Here is a 17,448-nt window from a genome sequence, read left to right as displayed (position 1 = left end):
TTGTTCATATCAGTGGTGATTTCTTGAGCATTCACGTGTGCTAGGCCAGGTGCTAGTCACTGACAGGAGATAACAGAGATAAGACCTGATCCCTGTGAGCCCAACACGCCTGCCTATGTTCCCAGGCTGTTCTGACAAACCTTTGGTCAGGAAATAACAGGAAGTTTTGAGGGGGCCCTGGGGCATCAGACTCATTTTGTAATGTCCTTTATGGCCCCAGAAGTGGTTGTGTTGAGTAAGTGTCCCCTGGTTGGGTGTGCATGTGTGTGTGTGTGATGCACGCACGCTCATGTGGAGGCCTCTGTAGGTGGGGGTGGGGAGCAAGGGTTTGCATCAAGGCCAAGTGGAGCTGTTGGCTGGGCAGCCACTATTGCTTTTGTCTGGGCTGTGCAGAGTCTGAAAATCTGTCCTTGGCAGAGCAGCTGGTTGTTGAGGCTGGGCTCTACAAGGACATAGCTTTCCTGAAGGCAATTGGCAAGCTTACCTTTATTTTCTACCAATTTTCCTCCTTTTACATCAGCCCACCCCACGCCCGTCCCCCCAAACAGGTGCTTTCAGATTTCAGAGTCGGGCAGTGGATATAGGGAATCTCTGGCAAACTCTGGGCTAGATCTACCGCCAGCTCAGGGAGAGTGCCAGATCTTGATGGAAAATTACTTCTCTTCTGATACTTTGCCCTCCTATCTGAATGGAGGGTGTCCTCTCCTTCACTGGTGGATTCTACCACCCCATCTCTGAGCATTGCTGTGTTCTGTACTGAGAGCACGTGCCTGCTGAATTTGTTCGGAAGCAGGCCAGAACCCTTCCCTGTAACTGGCAAGATGTGGTGTTTAGAGCAATGTCCAGTCTAAGAGATGATTCCTCATAACTGCTGATTATCTGTTACTGCTGCCCTGAGCTGGGGCACAAGGGCTGGGAAATCTGTTGGTGCTACCCTGCCCTACCATTCACCCAGCTCACCAACTGCCAACAGGAAGTGCTGTTTGGCCAGTTCCTTCCCATTCACTCACCCCTCCTTTGTCCCTAGACCAAACGTGTTTACCTCTCTGCTTTGCCAACTTAGCCAGCAGCTTTAGCCAACAGGCCATCTCCTGGCCCAGATGTCTCCTGGCCATTCTGTTTCAGTTATGGCTTTTACACCCTCACAAGATTGTGTATTTTGTCCCAGTTTCCTCCTCCTAAGTTCCTTTTGAGGTTACATCACTTTTAAGGAGGGAACAATAGTTATAGAAGCATTTGCGCTTTATATTAAGATTAAAAGAAGAATTTGCTTTTATTTCCCAAAGTCTGTCTCGGGTTGAGACACTTGAACTCAGGCAGAGGTACGAGGCTGGGCAGGGCTGTCCCAAGTCTAGGGACCTTTCTCTGTATCCCATTTAGACCTCGAAATCTCTGTAAAATTCCACCTGCCTAGTTCTCCCCTTTTCATCCTCTCTCTCTTCCATCATGAGAGAGGAAAAGCTCTTTGTTCAAAAGGAAGAGAAAACAAAGCATCTTATTTTCTTTTTTAAAAAATTTTAAACCATGGAAAAGATATTTTTAAAGAAATCACCCAGAACATTAAAGTTCATTATATTAAGTATTTATCATGTGTGAGAATAATAAGTATATAACTGCAGCTAGTAGGTCCCTTTCCCTAATCTTTTAGGCTGTATGAGTAGAGTTTGCTTGGTGCCAGTCCTGTGCCCTTTTCTCTCCTGTCATCTGTAGTTGTGATCAGAAAAAGATATTCGCACTGCACTGTCAGAATCTTCTTTCACTATGTTGTGTGTTAAATTACCGTAGCTCTTTGTTTCATGAAATAAACTGTGAATTTGGGGGGGAGGGGTGTGTGTGCAGGCTATGTTAAAAATTTAAATGGAGAAGTTTCATCCTGAAATAGCTTCTTTGAAGTAGGCTTTGGTAGGTAATTGACTTGACAGCCGCTCTAGATACATCTCACAGGACAAGGAGTGAGGGAAATGTGGGCCATGATTGGCCACTTTGTGGTTTTGTTTTGGTTCTTTCCATTCTCCACCATTTACTTCCTTCCAGACCTGCCTGGGAAAACAACTTTTGAGCTGTGCCTGGTTTGGGGGAGGGGGTGGGAGGGCTGGGGGGTGGAAGTTCTTTATCTAAATGGATGGACATCCAGGCTTTTGTAAGGGTTATTCACTCTCAGGTAGAATTAAACTAGGCCCACTGATAGCAGCATCTGATATCAGATTGTTAACATCAAGAAAGCAGTCACCATACAATTAGAAGCAGAGTTAAAGGACTGTTGGGAAACTGAAACTCTGACATGAGGGACAATGGGGAGAGAGTGACCCTGCCATCCTTGGGGACTCTCCTGGAGCCTTGTACTGAGACCTTTTCTCCAGAGGGTGTGAATTGGCAGTTAAAAGGAAAGATTTTCTCTTAGAAACTCCTGATCTTTGTGCAGGATGGTATTTTAGTATTTGGCCAAATGCCTGGAAATTAAGATCTCAAGAGAGAAGTGCCTCTAAGCCTGTCCCCAGGAAACATTTCCAAAGGGGAAGTCACAGCTTCCATAGGTAGCTAAAGAACCAGTATCTCTCCTTGCCCTGTTAAGTCAGAAGAACTTTATGGAAACTGCTGAGATTTGGATTCAAAGCCTCATTTGCTTCTCCTGCTGGAACAAACCCATTCTAATAGCAAAATAGCTATCATTGCTATAGAAGGATCCCAGATTTTTAAATGTCTGCTTCCCCCTGAAGTTACTGAGTTTGAGGTGACTTAAGTCACTGTGTTGGTCCTCTAATGAACCCAATCTGCATCTTTAGCATTGATGGAAATAATTATTTTATCTTCACATTCTCTACCCCACACTACAGTCGGAGCACGAAGTGCATCAGCGATCCTTTCCCAGGCTCAGTAGCATCTCCTCACTGGAGCTGGACTCCCAGGTCACATCATGAGAACAGAATGGCAGGAAGGAAGTCTGGTCCTGGCACCTTCCCCTGTGGAAAGGAATCAGGAGAGCACTAAACGTGGATTGATTTTGCCCTCAGCTCCTATAAAGTGGGTTTTCTCCTAAGGCATTTTAGGAGGATCTTGTCATCCTCTTGCGATTTGTCAACCAGGAGGTCAAGTGGTCCAGTCTCCTCACCTGAGATCATGGCAAGAAAGGAGCTGCCACAAGCCCCTTTTCCTGCTAAGTAATGCTTGGACTGTTTCATGTGCTAGACATTCCAGATCACTTAGAGCTAGGTAGCTGCTGCATGAGACTTCATTGGCTATAGCCAGTTAGCTCTCAGCTGAGCTTCCTAGGGCCAGTGCAGCAGGGCCAGAGGTTGCTGTAGTACAAACTGAAATAAGAATAGATAATTGCTTTGAACACACAAAAAATGTAATGATGGTGCTAATTTTCTGGTATAAATAAGCACTGCCAAGGGTTAAGGGACTGGTGAGTTAAGAAACCCAGGTTCCTGTTTGGGAAGAAGAAATTCTGTGTAGAATCATTTCTTTGAGGCTCAATTAGAGAAGGCAGAGCCTCAGTGAAGCCTGCACCCGACCCTGGAGTGGGTCAGTGTAATCCTAGGTGGAAGAGATGCTGTATCCAGATGAGGGTGGCCATTGAGTTTCTCAGGGCTGGTGTCACCTTGTCACCTGGTGTAGCCTCGGTCCACAATGCCTAGAACAGGTTGGTAGAGCTCCGCCTATGGGGTTCTCTTTGTGTTACCTTGTGCCCCTCTCTACCTCTTCTACTCTCATGGGAGCACCTCAGTTGGTTATGAAGATTAAGGGTAATATTTCTTAAGGAAGTGGAAAGAGTTTATTTTAATTAGAAATCCACAGCCTGAGAAATGTTTCCTACCAGTGTAAACAAAATCATGTTAAACTCTCATGTGGTCCCTTCTCTAGAGCTGCTTTCCCGTGATTTTCAAACCATCAGGCTATTGAGGGGCTTCAGGTCTAACACCCTGGAAGTCAAGTAAAGCTTTGTGGACAAGAGATGTGCCCAGGGAGTAGGAGCAGAGATGAATGGTTGTGGTGCTTTAGACTTCCAGGGTAGGGGCAGAGAACAGGCGGTCTCCAGGTCCGAGGTGGGTGCTGCCTGTGTGTGCGTGTAGAGGAGTGTGTTGAAGATGGGTGAGTGCAGCACACAGGAGCTCATGGAAGAGCAGCTTTCTAAGTCTTGGCAAAGAAACAAGCTGACAATAGAGATCTATATATTTTTAAGAAAGGGGGGCGGGGGGGTGTCAGCTGAGGTCCATCACTGGTCTTTTGCCCCTTCCTCCCCCCATAGATTGTCAGCTGTAAGTGAAACTCTTAGTGAAAAAGAGGGGAGCCCTGTAGGAGTCCCCATAAACATGTACTGTAATTCTTTGTATATAGAAAAAAAAATTACTGTAAAGTAAAGTTTAACTTTACTCTTAATGGCCCTTGCCCTGTGTTTTGTTTGTTGTCCGTGGGGAGATGTAGCTTAACAGGAGGGAGGCTGGGCTTGGGGTGAGAGCAGAAACCAGCCTCTGAGATAGTTCCCAGGTTGGGGACATGGTGGAGGTGAGCCCCTCCTCTGAGCATCTCCAAGAGTGGTGTGGGTTTCCTCCCAGCACCACCAGCTGCCAGAATGTCTTTCACTTCTTTTGGGAGTGGCTGGTGTCAGTTTCAGCTCCTATACAGGAAGCTTCCATTACCCATAAAGGAAGGGTATTTTGAGGAATTGGTTTTTAAAAAGGAAGTGGAACCAAAGTTGTTTCTGAGCGTTGAGTCTGACCATTCTGGCCATGTCTTTAGTTCTTAAGAGATAGGTGCTAGGCACTGCAGAAGACCTGGCCCAGGCCTAAGGCAGGAAAGCAGAGGCAAAGCCACCAGGCTTTCAATACTGGAAAAGGGCTGCCATATGGTTTTTAGCTGAACAGGAAGCACCAGCTCTATCCACCCTAACACCTGTTAGTTCTAAGACCCAAAGATATACTTTGGGGGGGTCTTGGGAGTCCATATGTCTCTCCTTCTGACCTAGTCCTGAACTTCCTGCCCTTCAGCAGAAAGTCCTCTGGGGAATAGTGTGGAAAGGCAAACATTTAGTCCTAAAGTTAACTTTTTTGTTCAGGGTCTTCGCAGCCCTGAACTAGGTAGTGGTCACCAGATTTTACAGACGAGAAACTCAGGCCAAGTTCAGGTACCTTTTCTGTTGATAGCTGAACTGGATTCCAGTCTGGATCTATAAGACCTTTCTGTCTTGCAGAACTTAAAATTTTCTTCCATTAAGCCACCTTGTAGTATGTTGCTAGGAAGCTTAGAATCTGAGCCACAGACATGACTCATGGACCTAGATGTGACAGAAGCAGTGGTAGAACCAGCCAGTCTGAGGTAGGAGTGCTTGACCCTTTGATCTCTGGACACCACTTAAGTGCCTGCCTTGCGTGAGCTTCACATTGCCCCAACCCCAGCCCCTTACTTAACTTTGTCCCCTCCTAAAGAACAGGAAAAGGCCCTTTTGTTTCTATATTATCTCAGATGCAATCCGGGAGTGAAGTTAACTTGGCTTCCAAAAGAGTAAGAGCTGAGGGCAGCCTTAATATAAGAAGTGAGATCAGCCGGGTGGCGCCAGAACTAGGTGTCTTGGCACCTAATCCACACAGCAGGGAGAGGGGCTGAGTGTGATTCACAGTGCATTGATTTTATTTACAAATCAAAAGCCACTTAAATAATCTGTAGACACAAGTGTTGTCCAGGACAGGGAGCCTGGGGTCCAAATAAGCCTTTACCCTCCTCATGCCCATCAGTCAGCCCAATGCTGCCTCCATTTCATGGGCCAGCACAGGCAGGTGCCACCTCTGCTGCCATGGGGACCAGGGGTAGCTCAGACGTACGACCACTCAAGCCCAGACAGGAGCTAGGTCTAGCCCTTCTCGGGGAACTCCTTTAATTCCCGTAGGCCAGGTGAATGGTGGTGACTCAGTGATGACAACAGCTGTAGAAGTAGGGGTTTGCCTTCTGGCCCAGGTCCACGCCCTTGTCCTCTGTCAAAAAGAGGTGGCAGCTCAGCACCCTTTTCTTTGGGGATCAGGTAACTTGTGAAGGGGGCCAGATGCTGTGGGCCTAGAAGAAGACTCCAGAGAGGCTGAGGATGCACACACACCTGTCATCACCTGGAAGGCAGCCACACTGACGTAATCCTCTGCCACTTTCTGGAAGAGCTCGTCTGGCAGGAAAAAGGACAAGTCAGTGAGGGCTGAAAGCCAGTAACCCTGGAATCACCCAATAACCCAGCCCTCTAGGCTCTTCTCTGGTGCCCCTGCCTGTTCCTGCTGTGTAGACCCGGACAGCACTCACCCACACTCTGGCCTGTCTTGCTGGATGTTTCAAAGAGCTGAGCTTTGATATCTGTAAAGAGAAGTGACTAAAGCTTCCTACCTGAGAATCAGGTGGATACAAAGGGAAAGGCTAGCAGTTCAGGGAATCTAATAGACCCCACACCTTCAGGGAAGGCAGAAGACCTTCCCCAGGGGTCTTGGCATGGCAGCTAAGGCAGTCCCTATTTTCTGTGCTCCACCCAAGCAGCCACTTCACTCCCCCACCCCCAGGGAGCTGAGCCTCAGCTACTCTCTGCATAGTCCTGGACATCGTGGAAGTCCACACGACGACGACGCCTGTCCTCCTCCAGTAGGTCACTCTTGGTGCCACACAGGTAGATCTGACAGCCCTGGAGCAGAAGACAAGGTCAAAGTCACTCCCATGGACCACCAGCTCCTAGGCCTTTGGTGAGGTCTGGCACTTACCTCCTCTAGGTTGCGCAGTTCCTTCACCCAGAACTTTGCCCGCTCAAAACTGCTGCTATCCGTCAGGTCTTGATACGGGCATGCAAAAAACACAACCAAGGATCAGGGGCTGTTCTTAGGCCATCCTGACACCCACCCCCTCTTGTTTGAGGAACAGGCCAGAACCCTTACCATAGCAGACGATGGCAGCCTTGGCGCCCCGATAGTAGATTCGACTCATGGCCTCGTAACGCTCAGAGCCTGCTGTGTCCTGAAGAGCAGGGGGGCGGCTCAGCCTGGCCTGAGTTACCTAGCTACTCCCCAAGACTGCAAACTAACACGACGTCCTCCAGACCCCTATTTTTAAACTGGGGTCTAGAATAGAAAAATGGCCTCTACAAGACAAGTCAGCTGATAATAGGCAGGAGAAAGTAAGCCTCCTCATGAATGGGTTTTCTCGGGACTGCGTGCCCAGGGGACTTACCCAAATACCTAGAGTCACCGTCCGGTCTCCAACGGACATCACCTTGGCCACGAAGGCGGCCCCGATGGTCTGCAATCGGGGAAGTGATCAGGGCCGCCGGTGCGGAGCAGCTCCCTCCCCACTCGTTCCAGGCCCCGCGCGGCGCACTTACGTTCTGATAGGGCCCCACCAGGAAGCGGTCGTGTACGTATCTTTCCACCAGGCTTGTCTTGCCCACGTACTCCTTGCCCAGCATCACCACCTTGACGTCCACGCGCTGCCCGCTCATCCCGGGGCCGCCTCACCGGCTTCAGGGTCCTGAGCGGGGGCGGAGGCAAGCCCGGATCTCCGCTCGGGCAGGCAGCGCCCAAGCCTCGGTCCCTGACCCCAGGCGCCGACCTACGACTGGAGACACCGCGTCGGCTCGAGCTCCGACAGCGTCCGCGTCTGCCCCGCTGCTCGGCCCCAGGCGCTGAACCTCCTTCGAAGAGCCCAGGACTCGGGGCGGCCTGGGAGCCCGCGCGGCAGCGCCCTCAACGGCGCCGCATACCGCCACCCAGCTCCCTCGCCGGGCTTAGAGGTTGCTCCCGCACGGAATCCCCACGGAACCTGGGGGGCTCCTTCAACCTGGATCCGACCCGCAACGCCGCGACTCCCGCGGGGGAGGGGGGAGGTGGTAAAGGATAAGGGGGCGGGACCGTGGGGTCACGTGGGCGGGCGCCGGAAGTGGTGGGTACAGCGCCGCTGCGCCGGAAGTTGCGCGCTGCTCGACAACTCCTCATGGCGGCGGCGGCTCCTTGGGCGCGGCCCGGTGGTGACTGAGCTGCGAGCCTGGCGGGCGTGCGCCGAGCCCCGGTCCGGTCTCCGCGTGCCCCATCCCGGGCTTCGCACCCCTGATGCTGCGCGGGTGCTGAGCCCGCCCCGGCCGGGACGATGGTGAAGTATTTCCTGGGCCAGAGCGTGCTCCGGAGTTCCTGGGACCAAGTGTTCGCTGCCTTCTGGCAGCGGTACCCGAATCCCTATAGGTACGTGGCCCTGGAAAGAGCAATCCTTCCTACTCGCTGTTTGGAGATCGAAGTATGGGTCCGGGAGAGACTCGACATCGAGTCCGAGGTAGGGCACCGTCGGAACCGGGGCCATCTTTAGGGTAAGAAGACTATCCGAGAAGCGGCCAGGCCAGGCCTGCAAGGTAGTGGAAGGAGGCTGGGCCCGGGCAGTGGTTTGAGGCTATAGTCCAAGGTTCTCTCATTTCGGGGTGGTGAGACAGGAAGAGGCGGCGGCACAGCAGCTGGAAATCCCGGCGCTGGCCTACTCCTCTGCCTGTGGCGTTCTCCACTGGTGTAATAGATCTTGAAGTCCAGTCCCCGCTGGAATCTGGTCCGCAAGAGGGCGGGAGTTGGAATTTGCCCTCGGATAGTCGCAGGGAACTCTAGTTGAGGTCTGAGCCACGCTACTTATGGTTGCAAGTTTGGGGAAGGCATGGCCATTCTGGGCCGGGAAGCTTCAGAGGGGAACCCCAGCGGGCAGTTTTTTAGCGGCATGCACCCGAGGGTCACCTTCATTCTGATACTTGGCAGCAAACATGTCTTGACGGAAGACATAGTGCACCGGGAGGTGACCCCTGACCAGAAACTCCTGTCCCGGCGTCTCCTGACCAAGACCAACAGGATGCCCCGCTGGGCCGAGCGACTGTTTCCTGCCAATGTCGCTCACTCGGTGTACATCCTGGAGGATTCTATTGTGGACCCGCAGAACCAGACCATGACCACCTTCACCTGGAACATCAACCACGCCCGGCTGATGGTGAGACTACCCTCCCCTTTAGTTCCCCCAAAGTAGCTCCAGGTACATATGGCTAGGAAGCCATGCAGCCTCTATTATCTGAGGCAGATTTGGGTTACTGGGGAGTAAACTAGAGTGTAAACTCAGATGATTTTTTTTCAGCCAAATTAGTCTTTTCATTCATGCTGTGGGGGAGGGGTACTTGTTACAGAGTTGTCCCAAGTAATAAATACAGAGCACCTTCACTGTACCTGGCACACATAGAGTTTGGGCTCACAAAAGTGATGCTGAGGGAAGGAGGCAGTGATTTTCAAACAGGAATCCATCAAGCCATAGCAATTTCTTTGTGCCTCTGAGGGGAGAGGATCTGAGCCCCTTGCCCATGATGATTAGAGGAGTTCCACTTTATCTGTCTTACTGTAATGGGTTTTTGCCTGAGATTTTGAGGGGAAAGGTTCGTATACCTCTTGATTTCTTGCCTATAAAAAAGCTGGAAGGGGCACCTGGGTGGCTTAGTGGGTTAAAGCCTCTGCCTTCGGCTCAGGTCATGATCCCAGGGTCCTGGGATTGAGCCCTGCATCGGGCTCTCTGCTCAGCAGAGAGCATGCTTCCTAACCCTCTCTCTCTGCCTGCCTCTCTGCCTACTTGTGATCTCTGTCTGTCAAATAAATAAATTTTCTTAAAAAAAAAAAAAAAGCTGGAAAACCCATGGTTAAAGGAACGTCCTACAGTATCATCTCATGTGTGACTATTGTAAAAGTTTTCAGAGAGCTCTCGTTCTTTTTCTCAGCTAGCTGCTTCACAGTGGCTCTGGGAGCTAGGTATTACTCTCCATTGTGCAAAGAGGGAAGTGAGGTTCCAAGAGAGGAAGTGCCCTGCAAGGTCACAGAGTGAGCAGGCACCTTGAGGTTCTGCACCCCCCTCCAGAGTTTTCTGAAGGCTTCACAGCTGACTATACCCTCAGGGCATAATCTGTTTTTGTAAATTACAAATATAAGTGATGCAGCTGTGAGACATGTATTCTAAGTGTTGCTCCTGGAAGTCCTGGTTCCAGGATACTGATAGCTGATAGCTGTGATGTTTGCCTGATTTCCATTTTTATTTCGCCTGCCATGGAGCTCAGGAGCTGCAGTGGGTGGCAGGCAGGCTGAAAGCACTGCACCTAAAGCTACCAAACCAAGTCCAGGGCCAGGCTGGAGCTGGCACACAAACTCCTGAGCTCGAGTCTATGTGCCTTTTAGCTGAAAGGGTCAGAGGAGAGGTTTTAGAGAGCAAAGTGGCCCTTTTTATGTTCTTGTTCTCTTCTTGAAATGGAGATTGGGAACACAGTAGGGGAAAGAAGTGGATTTTTCACTTTATTGCCTTACCCTGTGAAAAAGAGGCAGGTGACCAAATTTATGTGCAAGTTGATGAAGTGAAAGACTCCCGCCCAATTGTGGTTGGCCTGACTCCCTGCACAGGTGGTGGAGGAACGATGTGTTTACTGTGTGAACTCTGATAACAGCGGCTGGACCGAAATCCGCCGGGAAGCCTGGGTCTCCTCTAGCTTATTTGGGGTCTCCAGAGCTGTCCAGGTGAGCAGCATTGGGGGGGGTGCTGGGGCTTTGGGGGCCCAGGCATTTGGCATGAAGGCTGGGCTAGGGGTCAGTGGGAAGCTCAGAATCCTAACCACCTTTTCTTCTTTTGCCAGGAGTTTGGTCTTGCCCGGTTCAAAAGCAATGTGACCAAGACTATGAAGGGCTTTGAGTACATCTTGGCCAAGCTGCAGGGTGAGGGGCTCTGGGTACAAAAAGAGCCTGGGGTGCAGTCCTAGCGGCCCTGACGGGTGTTGGAATCTACAGCTGTTACCACCCCACTCTAAGCCTGGGACTCCTCATCTGTACCCTGGGGCAAATACCACCCTTCAGAAGGGGCCTGGCCCAAGGTGGGGGAATACTGGGGAGGAGGGATGTGGAGGTGGGTCTTCTTGGAGTCTTCTGAATCCAGCCCCTGCCCTTTGCTGCAGGTGAGGCCCCTTCCAAAACCCTCGTTGAGACAGCCAAGGAAGCCAAGGAGAAGGCGAAGGAGACGGCACTGGCAGCTACAGAGAAGGCCAAGGACCTTGCCAGCAAGGCAGCCACCAAGCAGCAGCAGCAGCAGCAGCACTTCGTGTAGCTAGCCCAGGCCCCGGCGCGGTAGGACACCTGACCACCTGGCTCAAGTCCCTCTGCCTGTCCCCCTTGTACTTTATTATTAAAAGTCAACTTCCAGCCCTTTCTGCTGTCTGGGTGGGTTGGGGCTGGGTGTCCTGTTTGGCATTGACAGTGCAGCAGGCACGTTGCCCATGTCTGAGCCAGGCCTGTGGATGTCCACATCCAGCACAGGGAGGGGCCAGGGCCTGCCCGGTCCCAGGCAGCCTGCAGGTACAGGGCTAGGAAGCGCCAGACTGTAAGCTCCATGAGGGCAGGGACCTTTGTCATGTTCTCTGATGTGTCCCAAGTATCTGGAACAGTATCTAGCACATTACAGGCACTCAATAAATAGTTCTTGAATTCAATGAGCCCTAGCTCTGAAGTCAGAAAACTTAGTTGGAACCTTGACTCCATACTTTCCTGGCTTTGTGCCTTGGGCAAGTCTCGTACTCAGTGCCACCTGTGAGACGGAGCAGCCTCCAGCTGTGATGATTAAAGGGACACTGCCTGGTACGATGCACAGTGTCAGTAATGGCTACTGATCTCATTTCCTCTTTTCCAGTTTGTCCGTGACTGGGAGTTCCCCATTTTCATCAGGCAAGATCATGGACAGGAAGTTAGTAAAGAGGCTTTTAATGAAAATACTGTACAGTATCTGGGATAAAGGTCAGGGGGCCTTCTCTAGAAAGGAATGTGAGGGCCCAAGAGGCTTCCTGCCCCTCCCTGGGGACAGCAGAGCCAAGTGCTACAAAAAAAGGCCTGGAAGGGTGGCCTAGGCCCAAGCTGCCTCCCCTGCAGGGCTCAGGGGAAAACCAGGCACCCCTCCCCAAGGAGGGACTGCCAGCAGCCAGCGGCAGGGTGGGGGGCAGGCACCTCTTCCCACGTAAGGGTCCTTTTAGTCCATTCCAAGCAGCTCTTGAGGCTTGGGGGGTGGTGAAGGTCATAGCCAGGTGCCACTGCCATGTGAATAGCTGTGTTCCTGGCCCGCGCTGAAGCTCCGTAGCAGCTCAGCCTCGCCCCCGAACACCAGGCTCTCCACGTCCACCTCCACCTCCTCTGCGCAGGGAGGGGTCCAGTCAGGAGACCTGGCCAGCTCAGCCCACGCCACCCCTCTGACTCCTTGGCTCAGGGCACTCACCTTGGTCTGAGTCTGAGCGTTCAGAGGAGAGGCCCGAGGAGTCCAGGCTGTCTGCCCGTGGCCGCTCCCTCTCTCCCAGCCCTGCTGGTGCCCGGAGCTGCTCCAGCTGCTGCCGCAGGCTTTGCTGCTTGCTGCGCAGCTTCTCCTTGAGCCGCCTCGCCTTCTGCTCCTGCTCCTCCAACTTCTACAAATCCCAAGGGAGTGAAGGCCCAGGGTCAGCTGCCTGGGGGCTCGGGCCTCACCCCAGCACCACTCAAGAGCGGACCGTGGCCAACTTGGTGACTGCCTGTTCTAGGCGAGGGTGACTGAATCTGGGCCCCAGAGGGTGGCTCCCATAGCCTCCAGGCTATGGTTCCACGTACATGCCCTGTGAGCACTCGGTGTGGGTGAATTGGGAAGGGCATCCCAGTCTCAGGGGCAGTCAGGGCCTCATCAAGTGATGGGAGTCTTTCCATGGCAAGCAGCAGGGACCGGGGAGGCCTGTGATATGGTGGCAAGTGGGCCCTACAGCTCAAGGAGGTGGTCCCCCTCTAGGTTCTAACTGGTTACAGACATATGCAAACGGGCCTAGCACTGCCCCATTGCCCAGTTTAAGAAAAGCTGAAAGACTTTTCCATGTCAAATATCCTTTTAAATGCTGGCAGCTAATTTAAATTTTTAGAAACTACAGACCAAAGCCTGTAGTTTGTGACTCCTGGTTCAGACCCTCCCAGGAGCCCTAGAACTTTAGCATTAATCCCCCTCACAGCTGCCAGCCTGGGGTCTAGGGAGTGCCAAGGGTTCTCCCACCATAGCCCTGGCTGGGCAGAAGCCTACATTCAGTCAACAAGAACTGAACAAGGGGACATTTGTACTGGGTGTAGAAAGATGAGTAAGAGCTGCCTAGGCAAAGATGGGGCAAGAAGCAGCATCCAAGCAGAGGGAAACTGGGAAGATCATGGAGAATTCAGCTTCTCTGGTAGGGCGTGGGAAGACCTGAGACCTAAAGCAGACCAGTGGCAACACCTGGGCTGTGAAGGGCCTATAGTTTCATAGGAAGTAAGGAACTGAGACTGTCCTATCATGCACGAGCCATGGAAATTTTCCAGCAGGAAACCAACCTGGACAGATCTGTGTGTTCCACATTACATTCTAGAGCAATGTGGAGGGCAGCCCAGAAGAGGCAAAACAGGAGGCCAGGGAAATAGGGCCTCAAGGGCCCTATCTTGGGAGGGGTGATAGGGCCTCAAGGAAGGAGCAATCCCCAGGTCTGCCCATGGGCCAGCCAGCCCCCACAGGGCACACATCATCCCTCCAAGAACCAGGCCAGGAGAGCTCCAGGTAAGAAACAGGCCAGCTACCAGGCTAGGGTGTTCTTCAGCACAATGAGTGGACGCAGGTACTGTGGGGCAGAGCTGACAGTCCCTGCACTGGGATTGATATGCTGCATAGCACATGGATCTGGGATCTGCCACACAGCCCCTGGTACCTAGAACAGGTGCTTGATAAACACCTGTTGAAGGAAACTGCAAGGCAGGAGACTTGGGCCTGGGTTATAACTCTGCCTCTCATTAGCTGTGCACCTCGGTCCTTGGCCTGGCCATGCCCCCATTTCTTTGTGAAGAGGGTCAGGAGGGCAGGAAAAGGCCACTTTTAGTTCCCTGCTCCGCCCCCGCCCCCAATCTGGGTCTGCATGGAGCATGAGCCCACACACCCCACTCCTGTCCACCAGGGGGCACTGAGCCCAGGCCACAGAAGGATGCTGGGAGGAGTGACTGGCTTCCTCTGTCCTTCCCCTCTCCTGGCCTCTGGCACTGCCTCCCAAAATGGCATGAGAATAGACGGCTCAGAACTGGAGGCCTTGGAAGGATGGGAAAGCGGAAACCTCTGCAGTCCTCGGGACCCTGACATGGAACACATCAGAATGTTTTCAACAGCTATACCCATCTGTAGAGAGAGGGAAACCAAGTCCAGAGAGGCTGAGTGACTTCAGTTAGGACTGAATTGATAATAGCCCTAAAAACCATGAACATTTATTCGGAAAATTCACTTAAGCCTCAGAACAATCCTCTTTGAGTTGTTTTCTGCTTTTTTTCCTACTTAACACAGTGGAAGCCAAAAGCACAGAGAACTGTCCCATGTCTCACTGCTGGGCTATTACCTCAGGCCTCTCTCCCCAGTTGCACGTAGCCCCTCCCCACTACACATCTCACAAGTTCTGGAAGGCTGGCTGCAGGGCACTGCAGGAACTTTTTACCTGGATGTGCATCCTGGCCCAGCGCAGAAGGCTCAGGGTGGTGTAGCGGGCACAGTCAGCCCCCAGGGGCATCTGCTGTTTTAGCTGCTCCAGGCACCGCTTCAGCTGGGCCCTCCTGTGGGGGAAGGGGTCTGGAGGGCAGTGCCAGCCTAGCCTTGCTGGCCAGACAGCAGGGGAGGGAAGGCCAGAGGCAGATGGTTCCTGAGGCCCAGTGCTGTCAGGGCAAAGCTGGGACTCACCTGCGTTTCTCCAGCTCGTTGTGCACAGACCTGCCAATGCCAGGGAGAACAGGTGAGGGGGGGGTCAGCTACTACCCACACCCTCAGTCCCAGGGACTTAAAATCCACTAGAGATGTAGGCCCCAAACTAGCCTAATGTGGGGCCCTTGTACCAGCCTTGAGCACTGGAGCCCGCCGGCAGAGGCAGAGATACCAAGCCAAAAGCTGAGAGGCCTGCCCAGTGGTTGTGGGGTCCAAACAAGGCCCCCTGACCAGCAGTCAGGAACTGCTTCTCGAACAGAGGTGACAGTTGAGCTGGGCCAGAAACATGCTACCCAAAGCAGAGTGGTGGATGGAGAGGCTTTAAAATTGGAGGGATTAGCATGTGCAAAGGGATGAGAAGAGAAAAGAGAAGTCTGGGGGCGGGGGGGACGGGAATTGAGTGGAGATGCAGAGTGCAAGAGTGTGAGTGGAAGGACCCTGAACTCTCTGGTTTATGGTTTCTGACACTTCTTTCCCTGAAGTTTATGGTTTCTGACACATCAGGGTGCTCAAGAAATAGTCCGTGAATGAACAGAGGGGAGTAAGGAGATGGCAGGAGAGGTCTGAATTGCCTCCAGAGTAGGGGACCTGGCCCAGAAGATACAAGCAACAAGGAGGAAGTGGGCAAAGGTGAGGCCCCATGAGGGATGGCACCCATCCCCCTCCTCCCCCAACCATCCCCAGCCTTCCTCACCGCCCACTGTCCAGCGCGCCAGAAGCTTGGGGGGATCGCTTCCTCCTCCTGTAGACTGGGCCTGGACTGCGGTGCGGGCACAGGGATGCGTAGCCATGCTCGGCTTCTGCCAGAGAGAGCCCCAGCCCGCTTCAGCCTAGGGCTGGTCCCAGCAGGCGCCCCTGACAAGGCACGGTCAGGGAAGGGCTTTTGGTACCAGGGCCATTTCCCCAACCACTCCCTGTCCGACAGCCTGGGGACCCCTCCCCCCCCCCCAACAACTTGAGGGCGGGGTACCCCGGGGCTACTGCTTAAAGTCATGCATGCCTTCCTTGTTGGGAGCCAAGTCCAGCCCAGGCCTGTGTCAGCGAGGTTGCCGTCTGGAGACCGGCCAAGAGTTCTTCCTCACCTCTCTCACGGCGCTCTAGGAACTCTGCCGCCTGCAGCAGGACCTGGATATTGCTGGCCACGGATTCCATGTCGGCGACAGCTGACGGCGGGCGGGCCTAGAGTGCTGGCCCTGAGAGCGGCTGCACCACTTTTGTTACAATGTAACTGACACGGTGCAACAAACACAGGGACCCGGACCCGCCCCTGGGACACCCCGCCCCTGGGACGGCCCAGCCCTTGGCCCCGCCCCTCCCCCAAAGGGGCCAGGGAACAGCCAACCACCTCCTCGAGCCCGCCCCCCCCCCGCCCCGGCTCAGACTCCCGGGGCTGCTATGGGCGCCCGTTCCAGGCTCAGCCTTTGAATCCCCGTGCTAAAGGGGGCCGCGTCTTGCCCATTTTGCTCAACGACCCTGCGCTGCTAAGTGTATCAGGGTCTCAGTTTCCAGTCCCAAACTGATGGCGAAGGCTCTGCACCTAAAATGGTACTCTGGGGACCCTTGGTCTCCGGGAGGGCCCAGCCTGGTCGCTGCACGTGGGCGCCGCGGAGGCGGGGCCGGCGGGCACCCTCACCCATTTGCCCCAGGCTTCCTGCGGCTGGCTGCCGTCACCTTCAGGGCGGGGCCTGGGAGCTTCTGAGGCGCTATTGGCTGCGTATGGCCCCGCCCTCTCCCTCTGATGGTCAACACGTTCAGGCGGGAAAAGGAGCAGGTTTCAAATTTGAAAACCCGGGCGATCGGGGCGGGGTTGGGCGGGAACGGAGCTGCAGTGCGCAGGCGCCGGGGGAGGGGGCGCAGATCCGCTCGTACGCTCGAGGGTCCGTGCCCTCGCCGGCCTGCCCTCTGCCCCTGTATGCCCGTACTGGGCTTCAGCTTCCTATTGTCATGAAGGGGAATAGTCTCCTGGCTCCTCCTGCTCCTTGTCATCTGCAGGGAAGCTACTGCTGGCTACAAAAACTGTCAGTAGGGTACCAATTTCCCAAGCCAAGCCATACTCTGGAAGCAGGCGAACTAGCTTGCTAAGAACCCAGGGTTCTGGAGCCCACAGAGTTGGGTTCCTCTCCTGTCCCTGCTGCTTCTCAACTGTATGACTCGGGAAGTGACCTCCCTCCTGTATGGTCAGGAAGCCCTGTGACGACAGCACTGTCACAGGATCAGAGCCCTTGCCCATCCGTGCCCAGTACGTTGTAGCTGCTGGCTTCTGAGGCCAGTGCAAACCAGACACAGGTTTCTTCCACAGAGCCCCTGGTTGCCTGAGTCCAGGAGCACTTCTTTAAAACGACTTTTTAGCCTCCCACGGAAGTATATGCAGTGACTTCTAAGGGTAGCCACCAGTAGGTGTGGCCATCCTGCAGGAACAGTGAGTCTAAGGGTGGAGACCAGGAGATGAAAGCAGCTGTTTCAGGGTGGAGTATTATAGCCAGGCGGGGGCTGAGTGAGAAATGGCTAAGAGGGACTAGATTATTTATTAAGAGACAGTCCTGGGAAACACGATACTTGGCAGTTCAGTCCTCAGGGGGAAAAAAAACCTTTGGGTTTCTCTAAGAATCACTCCCAGCGGAACCACTGCCACATTCAGCCAAAATGCTGCCTGGAACTGCCCACCCATTCACTCATCCACTCACTCACAAC

General features: G+C 53.4%; 3 protein-coding genes across 3 annotated transcripts; 1 reads left to right on the top strand and 2 right to left on the bottom strand.

Annotated features, from left to right (window-relative positions):
• Nucleotides 1–5,605: 5,605 nt before the first annotated feature.
• RAB24 (RAB24, member RAS oncogene family) lies at nucleotides 5,606–7,915 on the bottom strand. The gene is made up of 8 exons (XM_082723151.1): nucleotides 7,343–7,915; nucleotides 7,192–7,260; nucleotides 6,900–6,978; nucleotides 6,729–6,796; nucleotides 6,553–6,652; nucleotides 6,283–6,333; nucleotides 6,089–6,151; nucleotides 5,606–5,969 (listed from the first exon to the last, which is right to left on the bottom strand). The coding sequence occupies exons 1-8, from the start codon at nucleotides 7,457–7,459 to the stop codon at nucleotides 5,905–5,907; spliced, it is 612 nt and encodes a 203-aa protein (XP_082579277.1). The 5' UTR covers nucleotides 7,460–7,915; the 3' UTR covers nucleotides 5,606–5,904.
• A 140-nt stretch (nucleotides 7,916–8,055) lies between these two features.
• PRELID1 (PRELI domain containing 1) lies at nucleotides 8,056–11,488 on the top strand. The gene is made up of 5 exons (XM_082723148.1): nucleotides 8,056–8,195; nucleotides 8,748–8,973; nucleotides 10,413–10,526; nucleotides 10,643–10,721; nucleotides 10,958–11,488. Exons 1-5 carry the CDS (start codon nucleotides 8,104–8,106, stop codon nucleotides 11,104–11,106), a joined length of 660 nt encoding a protein of 219 aa, XP_082579274.1. The 5' UTR covers nucleotides 8,056–8,103; the 3' UTR covers nucleotides 11,107–11,488.
• Nucleotides 11,489–11,740: 252 nt separating this feature from the next.
• On the bottom strand, nucleotides 11,741–16,022 carry MXD3 (MAX dimerization protein 3). The gene is made up of 6 exons (XM_082723149.1): nucleotides 15,840–16,022; nucleotides 15,452–15,557; nucleotides 14,737–14,766; nucleotides 14,498–14,612; nucleotides 12,262–12,445; nucleotides 11,741–12,179 (listed from the first exon to the last, which is right to left on the bottom strand). The coding sequence occupies exons 1-6, from the start codon at nucleotides 15,907–15,909 to the stop codon at nucleotides 12,064–12,066; spliced, it is 621 nt and encodes a 206-aa protein (XP_082579275.1). The 5' UTR covers nucleotides 15,910–16,022; the 3' UTR covers nucleotides 11,741–12,063.
• Nucleotides 16,023–17,448: the final 1,426 nt, after the last annotated feature.

The sequence above is a fragment of the Mustela nivalis genome (assembly GCF_964662115.1).
Source record: "Mustela nivalis genome assembly, chromosome: 3".
Lineage (NCBI taxonomy): Eukaryota > Metazoa > Chordata > Mammalia > Carnivora > Mustelidae > Mustela > Mustela nivalis.
The sequence above is the reverse complement of the archived record's forward strand: the minus strand, read 5'-3'. Positions and strand labels throughout refer to the sequence as shown.

Coding starts and splice junctions, on each gene's coding strand:
- PRELID1 (XM_082723148.1), top strand. CDS start 8,104: ATGGTGAAGTATTTCCTGGGCCAGAGCGTGCTCCGGAGTTCCTGGGAC. Junction 8,974..10,412: donor TCAACCACGCCCGGCTGATG/GTGAGACTACCC, acceptor CTCCCTGCACAG/GTGGTGGAGGAACGATGTGT. Junction 10,722..10,957: donor CATCTTGGCCAAGCTGCAGG/GTGAGGGGCTCT, acceptor CCTTTGCTGCAG/GTGAGGCCCCTTCCAAAACC.
- RAB24 (XM_082723151.1), bottom strand. CDS start 7,459: ATGAGCGGGCAGCGCGTGGACGTCAAGGTGGTGATGCTGGGCAAGGAG. Junction 6,979..7,191: donor CGGTGACTCTAGGTATTTGG/GTAAGTCCCCTG, acceptor CCTGCTCTTCAG/GACACAGCAGGCTCTGAGCG. Junction 5,970..6,088: donor TGCCTTCCAGGTGATGACAG/GTGTGTGTGCAT, acceptor TCTTTTTGACAG/AGGACAAGGGCGTGGACCTG.
- MXD3 (XM_082723149.1), bottom strand. CDS start 15,909: ATGGAATCCGTGGCCAGCAATATCCAGGTCCTGCTGCAGGCGGCAGAG. Junction 15,558..15,839: donor CCTAGAGCGCCGTGAGAGAG/GTGAGGAAGAAC, acceptor TCTCTCTGGCAG/AAGCCGAGCATGGCTACGCA. Junction 14,613..14,736: donor AACGAGCTGGAGAAACGCAG/GTGAGTCCCAGC, acceptor CTTCCCCCACAG/GAGGGCCCAGCTGAAGCGGT.